Consider the following 18059-nt stretch of genomic DNA (forward strand, 5'->3'; position numbering starts at 1 on the left):
TGGCCTAATGTGGTTGCTAGCAGGCTGGACAACAATTAACACTCTATCCTGTGTTGGTACATGTTTATGTCATTTTAATGGACAGTTAAAACTCTATCCTTTGTTGGTACACGTTTATGTCATTTTAATGGACAGTAGACAAACTTTAAAGCAAGAAAGCATTTATTTCTTTTTAACCATTTACTTGTTTCATATTATAATTGTTTCCGGGACCGAGCCTGATGTTCTAGAAGTCCAAATAACCAGGTCTACCTTATTTACAGTTTCAAAAATTTCATTTATTTGTAGTACATTAGTTTTAATTAAAAGGTGAACTAATGGTTTAAGTGATTAAAACGTAATGTGTTTCTTGTGTCCAGCTTGTTATGTTTGCCTGTCTTCCTGAATTAACATCGCAAAAAAGTTGCATTAAATCAAGTTAAAATAATTTTTATTTTGAAACTTTAATATAACTGCTTGTCGCTGATATGATTCTTGTACAAGTTATTAAACCTAAATTCATGAATGAAACACATGAATGAGAGTATAAAGTTACTCTCTTAACAGGAGTCTATATAAATACAATGTACAAATTTGGAATATACCTAAAGTTACTTTATTAATTAAAAAAAAAATTAATTATTTAAAAATCTTTTACTACCAAGCATATTTTAGTTATATATGCAAAAATACACCCATGTGTTTGTCCATAAAATGCAAGATGTTACTTAAGATATTGCAACTTATTTTATTTTTCAAGGTATAAAGATAAGCAATAACCTTGAAGAATAATCATAAAATCATAAATAATAAATAAAATGTTGTAAAACAGTTTTTTACAAAATATGATGTATGAACTAAGCTATGTATGTCAATAAACGGACTATTTATTTCTTTCCCCAGAACAAAAAATGTATGCTTACCTTTCTTCAAAATAACAGTATAGACATAATAATAATAAAATCCTTTATTTGTTTTTATGGATCTATACAAAATCATTTACAACGCCTTAATTTACAGCGAGAGCCAGTCATAGATGTAACTCTGGATATTAACTAGATACACAATATGTTTATTTAGTTCATCTAAGTAATATTACTTAACTAGTAATAAACAGTGTTAACTTAATAAAACAATTTTTAAAATATTATATATTTTTTAATAAGTCAAATTACAGAAGATGTTCTCCTGAAACCAACTGTAACATAAGTTTCTTACATTTTTGTAAAGAACACTTATTAATTGTTGGTTTTAAAACATTATACGTTTTCAACGAGATCAAAATGCGACTTTTCAAAGTTTTAGTTACGCGATGAAAATGCCTAGGTATTACTGTAGTTTCTTGATCTGTTCGTTTCAAACGTAGGTAATGCTTCAGTAGTCTCTGTACCTGCTAACGTGGCTGATCAGCTGGCTGACTGTACAGATATGGCTTGCCCACGATGGGGTGACTGTACAGATATGGCTTGCCCACAATGAGGTGACTGTACAGACATGGCTTGCCCAAGATGGGGTGACTGTACAGACATGGCTTGCCCAAGATGGGGTGACTGTACAGACATGGCTTGCCCACGATGGGGTGACTGTACAGATATGGCTTACCCACATTAAGGTAACTGTACAGATATGGCTTGCCCACAATGAGGTGACTGTACAGACATGGCTTGCCCACATTAAGGTAACTGTACAGATATGGCTTGCCCACAATGAGGTGACTGTACAGACATGACTTGCCCAAGATGCAATTTAAGTGCAAGATATGTGAGACCATTTCTTAATGTACCTAGATGCCTTTTCATCATAAATAATTATCTTCTCAAGTGCTCTTGTGTTAGGCTGGAGTTTTGTTATTTCAAGTACAAAATGTTCCAGATGGATATTGTCACGAACACATCTCTTTGATGAGCACTTCTTCTAAACCTTTTAATAATTTTTTTAAAGAAAACCTATAATCTTTAAATTATAGCTTATGACAATAATACCGGTTTTATTAATAGTCCATAAATTGTAGCCCCATTATTAATTTTCTGTCCAAAAAAGTATTTATTAAGACAGATCTCTTAGGTCTCCCAAATATATTCTTACTCTTCAAGCCCAGTCCAATTACGGGGTATAGCACTTTAAATTCCAAACTTAATGTTCTGGCCAATTACATTCATTTGGGATTATAATTACATTTTATGAACATAACTATTTTTATATAAAAGTACTCTGACACCACCATGGCATCATTGGAACTAATGGTATGGACACATGTCGTAGTGACCAAATATTTCCTTTGAAACTCTTTATATAATATATACAGGTGAATACAGTAATAACATTACTAAATAGCATCATTTTTGTACAAAGAATTTTACAATAAAAAGTACTCTGACAACACAGTTGTCAATGGTGTTGACATGTCATATTCTCCTAAATAATAATAGAGAAACATGTAAGAAAATAGCGGGAATCTGAGCCAGCTAAAAATAACAGAAACATGTGAGCAACTGGTAAGAATTGTGTCGATTAGTCAGAATGGCTCTACAAATAATCTGACACTCAAGTTGTAAACATTAACAAATAATCAATACTTTGAAGACTGATTTTTGGAAACCAAAGTCCATTTAGTAATTTTAACATTGAAAGAAACGTTTAATATGGTAATAATTACAATTTAGTATTAAGTAGTAAAGAATTCAGTGGTTTAACCCCTGAGCAACGTCAGTACTAGTGGTGTGAGTGCACGACGCCAACCAGCACATGGCATCACTGGGATTTAATGTGTTAAATACCACTGCAACTCCAGCACTCATTTGTGTCTCACTGTTAAAATATCCTCAGAGATGCAGTGGGCAAGAGCCAATTCTTCGTTCACGGTGTAATTGTTAATAACGTCCGTTGTTAATCCTTCAATTAGTATTTCATTCTTTAGTTCTTTATAAGATATAAAAGATATGATTTATATTTTAGAAAATTATAAAGTATTTTATTTTAGGAATAATTGATTAATAATGATAACAGTTTTTACAAAATGATGTTTTGAGTGGTAAAAATTAACCTTTTTATAACAAGAAATTAATTATTTTGAGATTGTTTCATGATTTAGGCCTAAATTTATTCTAAAATACTTTTTTCAATAAAACAAAACAAAAAATTATAAATAAGAAAATCTTACATGAAATGTAATTGTACACTAAAGACAGAATTGTGAAATAGTGTTTTCATCACTTTAAATCTTCCCTTTCCCACATTTTGTTAAGCGGCACTCATATCCGTCAGTACCTATTGATCAGGAGTTAGGCAAGTTCTCACAGCCCTCAGGTTTTGGAATCCATGACATGAGGACTACACTAAAGGGTTATAAAGATAAAATGAATCCGCCATAGACGAGCTACCTAATTAATTGTGTTTAGACGCACAAGTGGTATAGACGTTTTCTACATTAACAAAATTGTTCTGTATCCATGAAACTTTGTAAAAACTTTATTTGGAAGTGTTAATACAAAGAAAATAGGTCACTTAGTTAATTTAGAGACACCCAATATTATTTACTAAGAGTTGTTTTGAACTTTTTATAGTGTGTGCTTTTTGTACCCAGTAGATATCACTTCTGACTGGTTTATACCTTCCAGTTGAACCTACTACAGGCCACAGCAAAAACCGATGTTTCAGTTAAATCTTGGCAACTATATGGATATCCGGGAGTGGCACATCACTAACCGCAAAGGTCGAGATTCTGGGGTACAAGGGTAATTCGATAGGTCTAGTCTACTGCAGGAGATGACTGTTGGAGTTGGTAGGGTTCGTTCCCTAAGTATCAGAGGTTCTTGCTAGCCTCAACAAGAGTGTGCCACCCCATGCCTGCTTTCGACTGAAGAGGCTTATTCAGAGCTGGCCTCCCCTTCTTCATGGGGTACATGTTTGAGATTAGTGCCCTAATTCTTTCTCATGGATCTCAATAGGAGGCGGTCCCTATCCCCTAACCTTATACCTATCCTGGATATTACGCTAAGGTTCTTATAGACCTAAGTGCAATTTATAAGCTTTTTGTCCTAAAAGAACTTAACGCAAAAAGAGGTGTACTAATCACGAAAGGAGCTATTTAAGGTACAAGGAAACATGTGTAATCTATTTTTAGGTCTAGTAAATGTTAGAGGAAATGATCAAAATCTTCTTGACAATTTTACAAGGCAATGGATTAATTTGTGAAACACCTTCTGCCAACTCAAGCGCACAATAAGTTATCTACATAATCATCTCTGTCCATTGGCTGCAGTATAGGTGACCAACAATTGAGTGATCGATAATATCGAATCATCAATTATAACGATTTAAATGCTGTCAGACATGATTACACTATTAAGAAATTGTAAAGTACTATGCTGCTCTAACTTAGTTTAAACAAAGTTGTATTATTTTCTATCATCTAAATTGCATATATCTCTTTGCCAATAAAAATATAGCTTCTATAGCTTCACTATAATAAATCTTAAAAGTCTATAACGTAATTCAGTTTGACATTATCGTAGCAAAGTAATTTAAACAAAGTAAAATCATGTGTATAGTATTTGAGTAATGGCCACTAGAGACGAGGAAATACTGTTTGTAAATATGTATTATAAAATAACGTGTTGAGTTATTGCGTTGCTGTAAACTGTTAACGTGGTAGCATATTAGTATACAAAAATTTTACTAGGACTATAATGTATCATAGACTGATAAACTAATAAATTTATAAACAGGTTCATTTAAATTTGAATATACAACACAATTATTTGGTACTACAAAGTCCTTATCTACTATTTGTTATTAGGCTTTACATATGTACGTATTATTAATATAAAAAGTTAAAGATAACCTTAACAAGCGCTCACGTGATAGTACCCCAAATTGAAGCTCAGATCACATAAGCGGTTTTATAGAGGTTGTGTTCAACTTTGGTACAACTAATAACTTATTTACGATAGCCTAATCTAAATCTGCTTATAACGCATAATAACATTGCATAGTGTAAATTTCCGTTCCTAGCCTCACTGCTTACACGAAATGGCCTCGGCTGTTCTGGTTACTGAGTAACCCAAAATAAAAAAATTGTTATGAGAACAGCCCAGGGGTAGGGTACGATAAGCGGACCCGGTTTTTTATATCGAAGAATGTAATCATCGATACCTAATATTCACATTATCTCAAATCCTAGACTATCAATCGATATAAAAGTCTCTATAGTCTTCAATAACAATTGTATGTTTTAAATTAAAATATAAATTTAATATTTACAGTGATCAAACAAATTATTATAACCAAAATTAGGAAAACTGAAGACGACCATACTTGCTCCTCTCACAGTTACAGTTGTTTCTTTCCCACAAATTTTACATAATGGGTTTATCGGTACGAGTCCAACATGTTGAAGCCACGAAAAACATGTCTTATCATCTTTCAAAGCAATGTCGTGCAGTTTTTTTTTTAATTGACTGCCATTTTTAATAATCTAACTTAATGTTACTTATGTAAAATTGAAATATTACCCTACGTGTATTATTTGAAAGTGTTTACAGCTGTTGATATAGATTATTTAAGTTAATTGTTCAATCAGTATCGATTGATTATATCGATGGTTATGATTAAATTAAGTAATATCATAATTGCCAATTTCGATATAAAAAAACCGGGCCGCTTATCGTACCCTACCCCAGCCCAGCTGTACTGAAACAACAGTTTTCCAGTGTTACTATTTGGTTTGAGTAGTTGTAGCGAGGATTCTTTACTCATGAATATCGATGATATCAATAACTCGAGTGATGAACCCTTATTATACTGCAGCCGACTGCTATATTTTTTTTAGGCCAATTTTAAGGCTGAGAAACAATACATAATGTTTTAACAGTCAGCTATCTGCATGACATGGTGAAATGCTTTTTTTCTGCCAGTGATTTAGCAATAATACTATTCTGTTTATTCGTATAGTATAAACAACATAGAAAATTATTTTAGAGAATTGATATATGCATATTTCACCTATGTAGACCTATAGTGGTTGCAAAGTATTACCTACGATCTGAATTAAATGAGTCCAAACCTATGATTCCATCAGTAGAAAGACATGTAAATTGAAATTTTAGTAGGCCTACGTTACTTCAATGAAAATGAACTGCTAAAATCTCTCCTTTACAATAAAAAAATTACACTAGAGGCTAATAGCAACGTAAGTGCCAAGAAGATACATTTACACGCACACATCTACAAACCACAAACTCTGATAATCATGTTCCACTATTAATTATTGTTAATGCACCCTCAATTAATTGTGGTTATCTTTGTTATTGCTTTAATTGTTAGTGCAAAACTATGCCCTTGTTGCGATTATTTGTTACTGATTTTTTGCTTTTGCAAATGCTTGCATTGTTTTTTGTAATATCTATCCTTGTTAATATTCTCCAAGACTAAGCTATATTTATTATTAGAGAAATGTCATTGTATATTGCATGAATATTGTTATTAATGTTTTATATAATTTTGTTCATTTTTTGTAAATTATTTCGCATTTATATTATTGTTGTATTAAATTGGCAGATACCATGGGAATGAAGAATAAAGATGACAAAGGTAAATGATAATATCAAAGTGTCAATCAGCACTTAGGCTATGGAACTTAGTATACAGCCTAGGATAAATGAGCCAATTTTAATGTGGATAAGGTTGTGGTAAATCCATAGTAAAGCTCAATTACTTACCATCATCTTCTTCATTAGATATTACAGAATCATCTGGTGATGCTGCTCTGGGTGGTGGTCTTACTATGGTCGTCCTGTTGTCTCTCAGTTTAGTAAAAAATTCAACTGCATAATCAAGAACATCAGGAGGTTGTTCCAAAAGATAACTAATTGTAAACTCTAATAAAACATCACGTAATTCGTCCGGCACATTATTTTTCGCGGAAGGTTGCCGATTCATTATAACAGTAACACACTAGGAATTTTCAGTAAAAGTTCTCCACAAAATAAGTTACTGCACACAAATTCCCTTAATAGTACACAGAACAGACGACAGATAGTGAATTTACTAGGCTAAAAGAAAAGGCGAGTAAACCCCTTTTCTGCCACTTAAACACATAACATTGCACCTTTGTTCGATAATAAGTATTTCAACTATTTCAAAGATTGACAACAACACACAAAATAACACAAAATATCACTATAATCTTCTTTTACCTCTTCATTTAATTATCAATGAACTATCTGTCCTAACTTCAAAGATGGCGTCTACCCGTTCCGGGATCAGGAGGATGGCTGGCTGGCTGGATAGAGAGGTGGTGCAGACGAACGTTTTTAAACATGGGAAACCAAAAATTCTCTCTTATTCTAATTAATACTATACTAAAACTACTAACAATATCAAAACCAAACTTATATGAAATAGTGTTTTAGTAATCTTTATTGAAGTTTCCCAGTAATTTATTTGGCATAATATTATAAATTATTATAACTATTAATTTTGTATTTATTGTATTCACCACAGACAACAAAGAGTTTACATCTACCTTGATTTTTAATAAAAGGACCCCTTATTTAACATTAAAAATGTAATTTTATGGACTAAGCAACATATAACTGATATAATATAAATAACATACAAAATATATTTGATTTAATACAAATTTTGTCTCTTTATCTCATGTCCAAAATAACAAGAAATTTACTTTTTAATGTATGTAAAGTATTTATCTTTTCTTGGAAAATACTAATGACTTTTTTGTTAGATTTGTTGTAGTGGGAGGGGTTCAAAGAAACGCTCTACTTTATTAAATGCATTTTGTAATAAATAATTAATGTGAGTTGTTTCCTTGTAGCTACAGATTAGTTTCATACTATCATCATACTGCATGGTTGTTATTTGCCGAGGGATGTGTCTTGATAATTCAGTGATGTTAAGGGGGAATAGAGTGGGACCAAGAACACTGCCTTGTGGGAGGTCCATACGAGTGCTTCAGCAAAAGAACTTCCGATTTCTACAGTTAGTGTCTTGGGAGCTGCACAGCATACTGTGTGATACTTGGAAGACGTTTAGAATACTTCACTGCCGGATAATGACGACTTTGAGTATCCAAAAAAGCGACTAATTGTTAACTACGCTAACTCTTTAACTCATGTTGGATGAATATGTGCTTTACAACAAAATATGTTAAAAATTCTAGAAAAACCTCATATTAGTGACCACATGTTAGTGCCTTCCGTATTGCCCAAATTAAAGGAACATAAGATGTGTTGGATGTTTTGTGTCCCATGTCTACAGTAACTTCCCCTATGAGTTACTGGGGGAACTAAACCAGGATGCTAAACCTGTTTATTTCACCTGTTTTGGTGACTAAATTTCAGATTTTAAGGTTATAAATACTTCCAGGATATCCAGCTTAAATCAAATATTCACCAAAAACCTTTCTCAACTAGAAATTATCACGTTCCTAAGTGATATCAAAACAAATGAGTCCACAGAATATCTGACAAGCCCGGTCCTAAATTTCGAAATCGTCTTTAAACAAAAAGTTTTGAGTTATTTTGAGTTAACGAAACTCATCTGTAAGTCGTCAATTCCAAGATAAGATACAAGAACCCTGAGAGATAAGACGAATATTTTAGTAAAAGGTTATGTTATCTCTATATCAGAAACAATAAATAACATTGTCAAAGTTTTAACAGTGCAGTTGAAAAAATTATTCTCCAGCAAATGTATTTCTATTCAAAGCTATTAATGGTTGTTTGTCAAATCCAAACTGACTCTCAAATATTTTTTTGTGCTTAATTGGAACGAAAATGGATTAAATTACGAAAATCAGCTTTATCAATAACTTCCTTTATTTGTTCAATAAGACCAACTTAGTGCTAGCGGTACGGCAACTTCACCTTCTACCTATAAAATTTATGTTCACCCTACTCTTGATTAAGGTTTAAAACTTCTATCACCTATCACACCCACCATAAAATGTGGGACTTTTGATAGACTCTAGACTAAGGCACTCAGATGTATTATAAAGGCAGCCAAGTCCACACAAATAGCGATGAAGGCTCAGACTAAAATAGTAACCTAACTCTTAGTAATCCTCATCCTTCACCGTAATCTTACTTTTAAGTTTGCTGAAAATATCATACTGTTCAGAAGTGGACGACTACCTACGGTTCACATTGGGCCTCAGCATCTCCAGGATAAAAATGGTCTGAGCCGGCCAACACATGATACTTTCGTGGTCATAAAAGCTAGATCTAAATCTTCTAGCTTCCAACCTATCTGTACACCTAATAATAAGAAATGAGGATTATTACCACGAAGAGCAGCAATTTAAGTCCGTTCTCTGAAGACAATTAATCAGAACTATCCAGTGTAATCTTGGGCCACAATCTATGGCCCCAGTAACTCAGATCGAAGACGAACATGTGCTTTAGATTGAATTCACTAGGACTGTTTAATGTTATTTTTGTATTAACCTCCTTATCTACGAATTTTTACGAGAAACTTCGCATTAATAGAGATGGAAGTGTTACTCTATGATTTATTGCAGAACCCAACAAATATATTACTTCCAGAAAGCGCACTTTTGTTCTCCAGAAGCACCAGATAGGCAGCAGGTGTTGATGCTCACAGAGAAACCTATGATACAGGATAGATAGCGAATTGGTTACCTTATACTGTGAAGTTATGGACTATGAAATAGTGGATTTGCAAAGAGAGTAACTAACATGTCACCATATCAAGAACCATCACTTTAAAACAAATAAGGCCAAAGAAGAAGATAAAAACCACTGAAGGATTCCGAAAAATTAACCGATGGAAAGCAGTGGAAACTACTTCTTATGCAGCCGTTCCAAAAGCCGCGCTTGCCAAAACTTATAGTGACCAATTACGGGATGGTTCCTGGCCACTTTTTATATAGCCACCAATTGGGTGTTGCACATCACCGCTATGCCCATTGTGCAACATTACAGATATGGACTCCAGGCATTTGGTTTATTGCTCAGAACTTCCCCAACTATGACAAAAAACATTTCGTTGTGATGTAAGAAGTATTTTTTATTGAGCTGCTAGGAAGAACATGGCTGTAATGACTTCATTTCTCCATTTCTAAATAAGACAACGAAGATATAACATGTATTATTGGACCTTACTCCTTTCCTAATATTAAGTTCAAAATGAAGGCCTTTCAGTATACAGAAAATATTGAACAGCTCCAGCTCCTCCTGCCGTAAAAGGCGTTAACATATTAGAAGACTGAATATTAAACACCATGAACTATTCTTTCCAGATATTTCAATATCTTAAAGCTGTTACTGTGTAATAGTTTTTATAACATTTTAAACGTTCTTTAAGGTTATTTACCACCAAATCAACGTTTTATTGATAACAATGGTCAACACGTTTGTTGTATTTCAATAAGTATAACGTCCTCACTGTTTAAATGGAAGACTCCAATAGGGATATCGCATTAAGAATGTTAGGCTTGTTTCTTTAATGTACCCATGAGAATTTTTATTTTTTTATCTCTTGCATTGTATAGTTCTATAATGTATAGATATCATATTTATTTAACTATTCATTTGTACTTTTAGACCTTGGCGAATGTAAATTAGACAGCATATAGTTTCTGTATCAAATTGTATTGATTGTAAGAAAAATTTTTCTAAAATAATGTTTTTATAAGAGAGATTTTTCAGATAATTGATTACTCAAATGTATCATACATTTATGTTTTTTTATTATATAATATTATACAAACAATGCATTTGGTATGTATTTATAATTTTATTGTAGTACATCCTACCATTTGAAATGTAGAGAAATATAAAATATCAATCATATTTAAAAAGCAAAATCACGATATTTGTTGTGTAGAAAACCATGATGGATTGAAAATATACAATACTTGTGTACCATTAGACTGTTTGTTTCATTTTATCTAGTCCTTCGAGTCTTATTTGAATTTTGTGTTAAATTCCTCTACTTAATTAAAATGTGTCCCTATGGACAATTCAAGTTCATAATAATTAACATACGTGTAGCTAGTGTAACTTTGATTATTTTATTTCATGAACTGTTTAATAACCAAAACAAACTTCAAGAATGTTTTAATTATGTGTTTATAAGTTATATTTTTAAAATCATACAATATTTGAAAACGGTAAACGTAGTAATTGTATTGAAATTGATAAAATACATGTCTTTACCATATTGTATGAGTCTATTTATTTTTGGTCTATGACAGGAAAAAAAAGGAATTATTCTAACGTGGCTTTCATTATCGACACTGATTGTAGCTAGATTTATCCGCTAAGGCGAGAAATCGCCGTCGCTAGCTGGACGCAAAAGCGACGCGACTAACAAGGGCGACTGGCACTGTTGTCCGCACTGAGCGATAAACTGTTTGTAACTTGAAGCGCTTGTAGCGCAAAAGACACTCGCGACACTCGCGCTCTTTACTGAAGGTAGGACGTGGCCTATGGGGCAGCTACACGAAAGCACCCGTGGGGCTAGCAGTGCTTATCCGCTGGTTGGCCTCAGTGAGAGAACTGGGATCCTGACAATACACCGTGAATCAGCACTACGAACATGTTGCGAATCACCGGTCGGGTGCTAGCCAATCAACAACAGTCAAACTCAAGGTCGACACACGCATGCCAGAACAACTGATAGGGAGGGGAGGCAACCTTTTTTTAAAATCCCAGTTACCAGAATTGGGGAGGGAATTATTTCTAGCGTTGCAATGCGGCTCGTGGATTTCTATCTAATCTTTGGCTGCAAGGCAGGGCATGCCACAGCCAGTTTTGCCTCTGCAGAATTCTAACAGTAAAATCATCTTATGGGGATATCGCATTAAGAATGCAATTTACTACAGACCAGAAATCGCTTACGATGATTTGCGAGGAGCGTTTCGGGTAAGATCGGTTGAAGCCGCTGTAGTGAGGGAAACTGTTAGAGTTGTGGAAGGGATAGGAATTATTGAGCACCACCAAGTTTTGTCGAAGCCGACCACAGTTGACTCCTCTACCCTTGACCGACGCTACACACCCGTAACGAAATACACACGCGCGTGCTTGCGCGTTAACGTTCATTGGTTCACTAAGCAAACAGCTCGCCATTATGCTATTGCTAGGTTTCTAACCCGCTGGATGTATTTGTAGATTGTAGTACTTGTTGCTTTTGAAGATTAATCAGGTATAGACTTTTCTCGCTCTCTTCTCTGATACGATTGAGCGAGGACGTGCTGAAGAAATGCCGTGGGCAGAAACAAAACACATACTTCTTCAAAGCTGGCTGCCCGCTCTCTAAACGTCCCGGCATGGTGAAGTGGTTTTGGGAATCGTTCCTTGCCTTCCAAAAATGTCCACGTAGCTCTTATATTATGTTAGTGCCCAGTACTTAGCCAAAATTCAGGGTTAATCCACGCTAAAGTGTCCCAGTATGCTATAAGTAACTTTGCGGAAACAGCGGAGAACACTATAATTACTGTAATTTTTAGCCGATTGAAACTTAACTCGGTAATAAAAGCGGTATTACGCGCACGCAGTCTTTACAAATGTTGTATCTTCTCTATCTTTAACACAGAAAAAGGTTTCATAGAAAATAAAATAACATGAAATAACTCTTATAGATACACATTTTAAAATATCTCTAATGGTTTCGAGATACGCTATTCAAGTGACTGGATATATCTGTTATTATTCTCCATAGAACAATATCGAAAGATACTTTAAAATTCTTAGGTCATTTTCAATCACTGTTACTTATACGTTAGAAATACCAGAAATTGCCATGTTCACAATTATGTTTACAATTTTACTGTGTATTAGTCCAATCTCAGTACAATCTCCATGTGGAAGCCTATGATACAAATAGTGTAAACATTTCCGGAGAAATTTTAGAAGTTATGTATGAGATGTATCAAGATTTTAAGAAAGTTTACTGCAAATATATGGAAATGTATTACAATCCAAAAGAATTGATTGAAATTAACAAATTTATGTTATTGATACAACGAAATGTGTGACAAATATTTCGGGTTCAAAGAATGGTATCATTATCAATATAAATTTACATTTATGCGATTTTGTATCTTTTTGTTTGTTAAAATTCTTTAGATATAATTAGGAATAATTTTAAGGAAATGCAATAGTCCTGAAATTACCTGAAGTGGTTTCAAAGATGTATTTTTCATTATTTGGTTGCCTTACTAATATTCCATTTAAAATTTTACCACAAACAATTATTAGTATGAACAAAATCTTTGTTTTAAACTGTTTGTGAATTTATTCTACAGATGAAGCTATAAATCTGCAAACTGTATCTACAAACGAAAATTTTATAAAGTTTCTTCATTATCATCGTCTTCAAATTCATATATATATATATATATATATATATATATATATATATATATATATATATATATATATATAGCTAAAATTTAAAAATTAACTCATTTATATATTTTTCATTATTATTTGCGAGTACGGTACTTAATTAATTGTTTTGCTAATTGTTTTATATACAAATGGAATATTTGAGGAAATCTAATATACTATACAGCCGCATGTGTAACTGACTCACTGACTGATATATAGATACAAATTCTAACATAGTTCTAGAAGTGCTGGAAACTTGAAATTTGGCACGCAGGTACCTTTTGCCGTATAACCAACAGGAAAAGTCTGAAAACCGGGAATTTTTAATATTAAACCCCTCAAAAAAATTCGCAAAAAAACGCGCATTTTTAACACTTGTATGCCTTTTTTGTAAGCCCGATAGCAGGCGAACCGTTGGAGTTAGCTCGGATCTGACGAAAAATCGTTAGTCAGGAATGAAGTGAACTACAAAAAAGGTTCAGTGACTTTTTGCTCTATCTTTCATGGTTAAGCGACAAAACGCTCGAATATTTGACATTCCAGAGATTTTTTCGCTTACAATAATGTTTGGAGCCCAATAGCGGCCGAACGGTAGGTTGTAGCTCAAATCTGATTGACCCATCAAATTATCAAATTACGTGATCTACAGAAAAGGTTCAGTGACTTTTTGCCCTATCTCCATTTGTTTGGCCGAAAAACGTGATTATGTGCAATTTTTTTGTAATTTTCACGTGAAAACTTTGTTTTTGGGGTCGATAGCGGCGAAACAATTGGTCGGAGGTCAAAATAAAACAAAGGTTAGATTTAGGAAATAAGGAGATCTACAAAATAGGTTAAGTGACTTTTTACCATATCTCCATTAGTTTGACCGCAAAACGCGATTAATTGAAAATATTTGGAAATTTTCGCCTACAAATTTACATTCCGGGCTTTATAGCGGCTAAACGGTTCGTCGTAGCTCAAAACAAATTGACAATCATATTTAGGAAATCACGTGATCTACAAAAAAATTTCAGTAACATTTTGCCCTATCCTCAACGGTTTGGCCGCATAACGCGTTTTAAAGTTTTGATTTTTTGAGTTTTACGTGAGATTTTGTTTTCTGGGTTCTATTTCAGACAAAATCTTAGTTCTAGCCCAGATTAAAAATTTGATTTTAATACAAAATAATGCGATCTATACAAAAGGTCTTGTGACCTTTTACTCTATCTTCCGTGATTTAGCCGTGAAACGTGATTATATTGAAAATTTTACTTAAATACTTACTTTTCGTGCTCGATAGTGGCCGAACCGTTGGCCCTAGCCTTAATGTAAAACTTTTTGTAAGTAGCTATTGATAGGATCTAAAAAAAGGCCCAGCAGCTTTCTATCGTTTATCTTTCCGTAAGCCTGATAAATGCTCAAAATGGCTAATTCTTTGTCGTCACTTTTAGGTGTATTAAATTTTGCAACTATAATTAGTGCGATTCATGCTGGTTCCAGATTGACCTTGTATTAGTACGTTAACGAGTGACTAAAACCCCCCTCCACATCGGGAGTTGGCTGAGCGTTAGTGAAGCTTCAATAGTAGATAGGGACAGAGTGTGTTTTATTTTTATGAAATATTAGTTCATTGTCAAAACTCTGGCGTGGAATGATAATTTCCGAAGTAATGTAAACCCATTGATCAACGTTTTATTTTGATAAAAATTACTGTACACATGTTCTCGTAGCACAGACCCACATTTCCCAGAAAAGTACCACGCGTTCTTATAACCCCCGATAACATTAACCCCCCCTCCGGGAATTTCCGGGTTGATGAACTCCTGATTAAATTAAACCCCCTGATCAACTTAATAATCTGATAAAGGTAGTTTTTAATTTATTTACACTAAATCTGTTTACACCATAGCTGACCAGTGCAGACTTTTATGCCAATTGTTGTACCGACTAAACCATAGGTCGTAGATCAAATCTGAGGGCACAAACGGAACTCAAAATTAAATTTCCGACAAGAAAGGTCCGGTCACTTTTTGTTGTATCTCTAACGGTTAAGCCGTAAAATGCTCTTTAAATCAAAACTTTGGTTAAAATTAACCACCTTACTTTCGTAAACGACTGACTAGTATACGTCTACTGGAGCACATCTTGAATTGGCTGAGCGTTAGCGAAGGTAACATTAAACCCCCCTGGAATTTCCTTGTATGACCATATAACCTCCTGAGTAAATTAAACCCCCCGATGTGTTAACCACCCTGGTAACATTAACCCCCCCACCCCTAGGGAATTTCCTGGCATGACCTCATGTCCGAATTCTAACAATCACCAAATCTCTTAACCCCCCTTGGGAAGTTTCTGGTATAACCAGATAACCCCCTGATGTCTTAACCCCCAGTAACATTAAACCCCCCCCCCAGGGAATTTCCTGGCATGACCTCTTGTCCGAATTATAACAATCACCAAATCTTTCTTATCCCTGAATTTGCAAGCGTGAATTTAACCGTTCATCCCCGAATTTGCAAGCGTACATCATGGGGGCCTGGGGGCGTAGCCCCCAGCGAGCCGAAGGCGAGTTTTAGATATATTATGAGTTGCGCCTCTACAATTTCCAGTTAAATGGTAGTTAGTAATCACGATTGTTTTTAATTTTAACCATTGTATCCTTACAGTCTCAGAAATGTAACAAATTTCAGAATTTTTATATAAAACTACTTTTTCAGTGAAATTTATAGGTTTTGTTTTTAGAATATACTTGCCACCATAAATTTTGAATTATTTATATTTTGCTTGTAGGATTGTATATTTGTTATATTTAGACTATATATATATGTTTAGTATCAATGTATATATTTTAAATATATATCTTGAGTGCGTGTGTATGTCACTGAACTCCTCCTAAACGACTGGATCGATTTAGATAAAATGTGGTGTGTGTCTTCAGGTGGATTCAAGAAAGGTTTAGATTTAAATGCTTATTTAATTAAATTTTTTATTTATAGATTGTTGTTGATTTTATAATGTCTTACAATGGATTCGGCAGACTGCGCTACGACACGTAATAAAATGTGAACTGATACTTTACAGCTGTTAACACTTTCAGCTGAAATTCATCAAACAGGCAGAAACACCAGTTTTCATTTTTTTGTTCTCTTTTAAGCCTCAGCTACAGCTATGTAGGCTTCGATGTGCAATGGTTTATTTTCAAATTACACACACTTTTTCGTGTCTATACATTATTGGCCCTCCCCGGGATTTGAACCCGTGATCTCTCAGTTAGAGAGCTGAGACTACAACCATTAGTCTACGGGGAGGACAGTTTACATTTAAATTTGAGAAAATATTAAATTATAACTGGATAACTGGCTTCATCCAATGAAGACTGGTGGACCTTGGCGAAAAGTTATCCTAGATCCTTACAAGACTCCTACGTCAAGAATCAAATAGTACGTTGATGCGGCATGGGATTTCCCGAAGCCTATTAGTCAAGAGCTAACAATTACAGAAGAAACAAATTAAATTATTATAAAGTGCTTGATCAGTAGTGTAATGCGGATTGCAAAGACTATTATCTAATTTAAAATTTAATTTTAAATATAATTTTAGGACTATTATTATCTAATTTTAAATTTAAATTGCACCAATGATTAATAAACCATCTAATTAAATGGAAATATCATTTAATCGCTGTTATAAAAAATATCTTATTGTAAAAAGCTGTGAATGTTTGCACATAAGTTAATAAAATCTGGTTAGCTCCCTTGACATTGTGTATGGCATTTTTACTGTAGTGAAAGGAAAGCAAACGTTAACATTCCCCTTATATCAGAAGCATATGCCCTTATATATATATATATATATATTTCTTGGTTAGTAGAAACATCAAAATCAATTCAGCACCAGATATTAATCTAAGTTGGATTCCAAAATCAACACATGCAATCATTTTATTTGTTAGTGGAACAGTATAATTCAGTTGTGGATATGTAAATAAATTAGACCGGGAGTGAATATAAACGATTGGAACAGACTCATATTGACCGCAGAGACATTTTAGTTGTACGATATACTTTCGTCGTTGGGACAAATATGTGACTATAACCAGGCCCGTAGCTAGGCCCTTGGAGGCCCCGGGGCAGAAAGTCCATTCGGGGCCCCCCTTTGTTATATATTTCGCACTTTTTTTAATTAATAGATATAAGCATACAGTAATTGGATCTTTAGGCTTAGAATTTATGTGCATTTTTTTTATTATTATCCTATTATTATTATTATTACCTTTTTTTCTTATTAAATCTATAATACTTAATTGTTTGCTTAAACTATGTTTACAAATGTCTACGGTAAAGTCATAAACTGGTAATGATTTTATATGCAAATTTGTATGACTCCTGGCCCTGGTGCCATTAGTTTGGTTTTTAGAGCCATTATTTTTTCAGCTTACCATTGTGATTGGTATTCTATTTATAGTGCTGAAAGGAAAATGAAAAACATAAATTATTTTTTCAAATTTTATTCACAATAGATAATAAATAAATTAAAGACATAAGTGCTGATGTCTTAAAACTTTTTAGTCTCTTCTTAGGCCTACATCCAAGCAAATGTAGGTTTAGTAGAGATAAACATACAAGTAATTATCATTAATTATGTAATACCTTTGAATACACAATAAAATACACAATAAATATTGTATATTTATTTATGGTGTTTTATGGTAATACTGGTAATACC

General features: G+C 33.5%; 1 protein-coding gene across 2 annotated transcripts in view; it reads right to left on the reverse strand.

Moving 5' to 3' along the window:
• The window catches only part of LOC124355367 (cAMP-dependent protein kinase type II regulatory subunit), a 77172-nt gene extending 69929 nt beyond the window's left edge, over positions 1-7243 (reverse strand). For both annotated transcript variants that reach the window (XM_046806484.1, XM_046806483.1), the window contains exon 1: positions 6699-7243. In XM_046806484.1, the coding sequence (XP_046662440.1) occupies positions 6699-6918 (220 nt within the window). In that variant the 5' untranslated portion in view covers positions 6919-7243. The remainder of the gene's footprint in view (positions 1-6698) is intronic.
• Positions 7244-18059: the final 10816 nt, after the last annotated feature.

Source organism: Homalodisca vitripennis, chromosome 2 (genome assembly GCF_021130785.1).
Source record: "Homalodisca vitripennis isolate AUS2020 chromosome 2, UT_GWSS_2.1, whole genome shotgun sequence".
Classification (NCBI taxonomy): Eukaryota; Metazoa; Arthropoda; class Insecta; order Hemiptera; family Cicadellidae; genus Homalodisca; species Homalodisca vitripennis.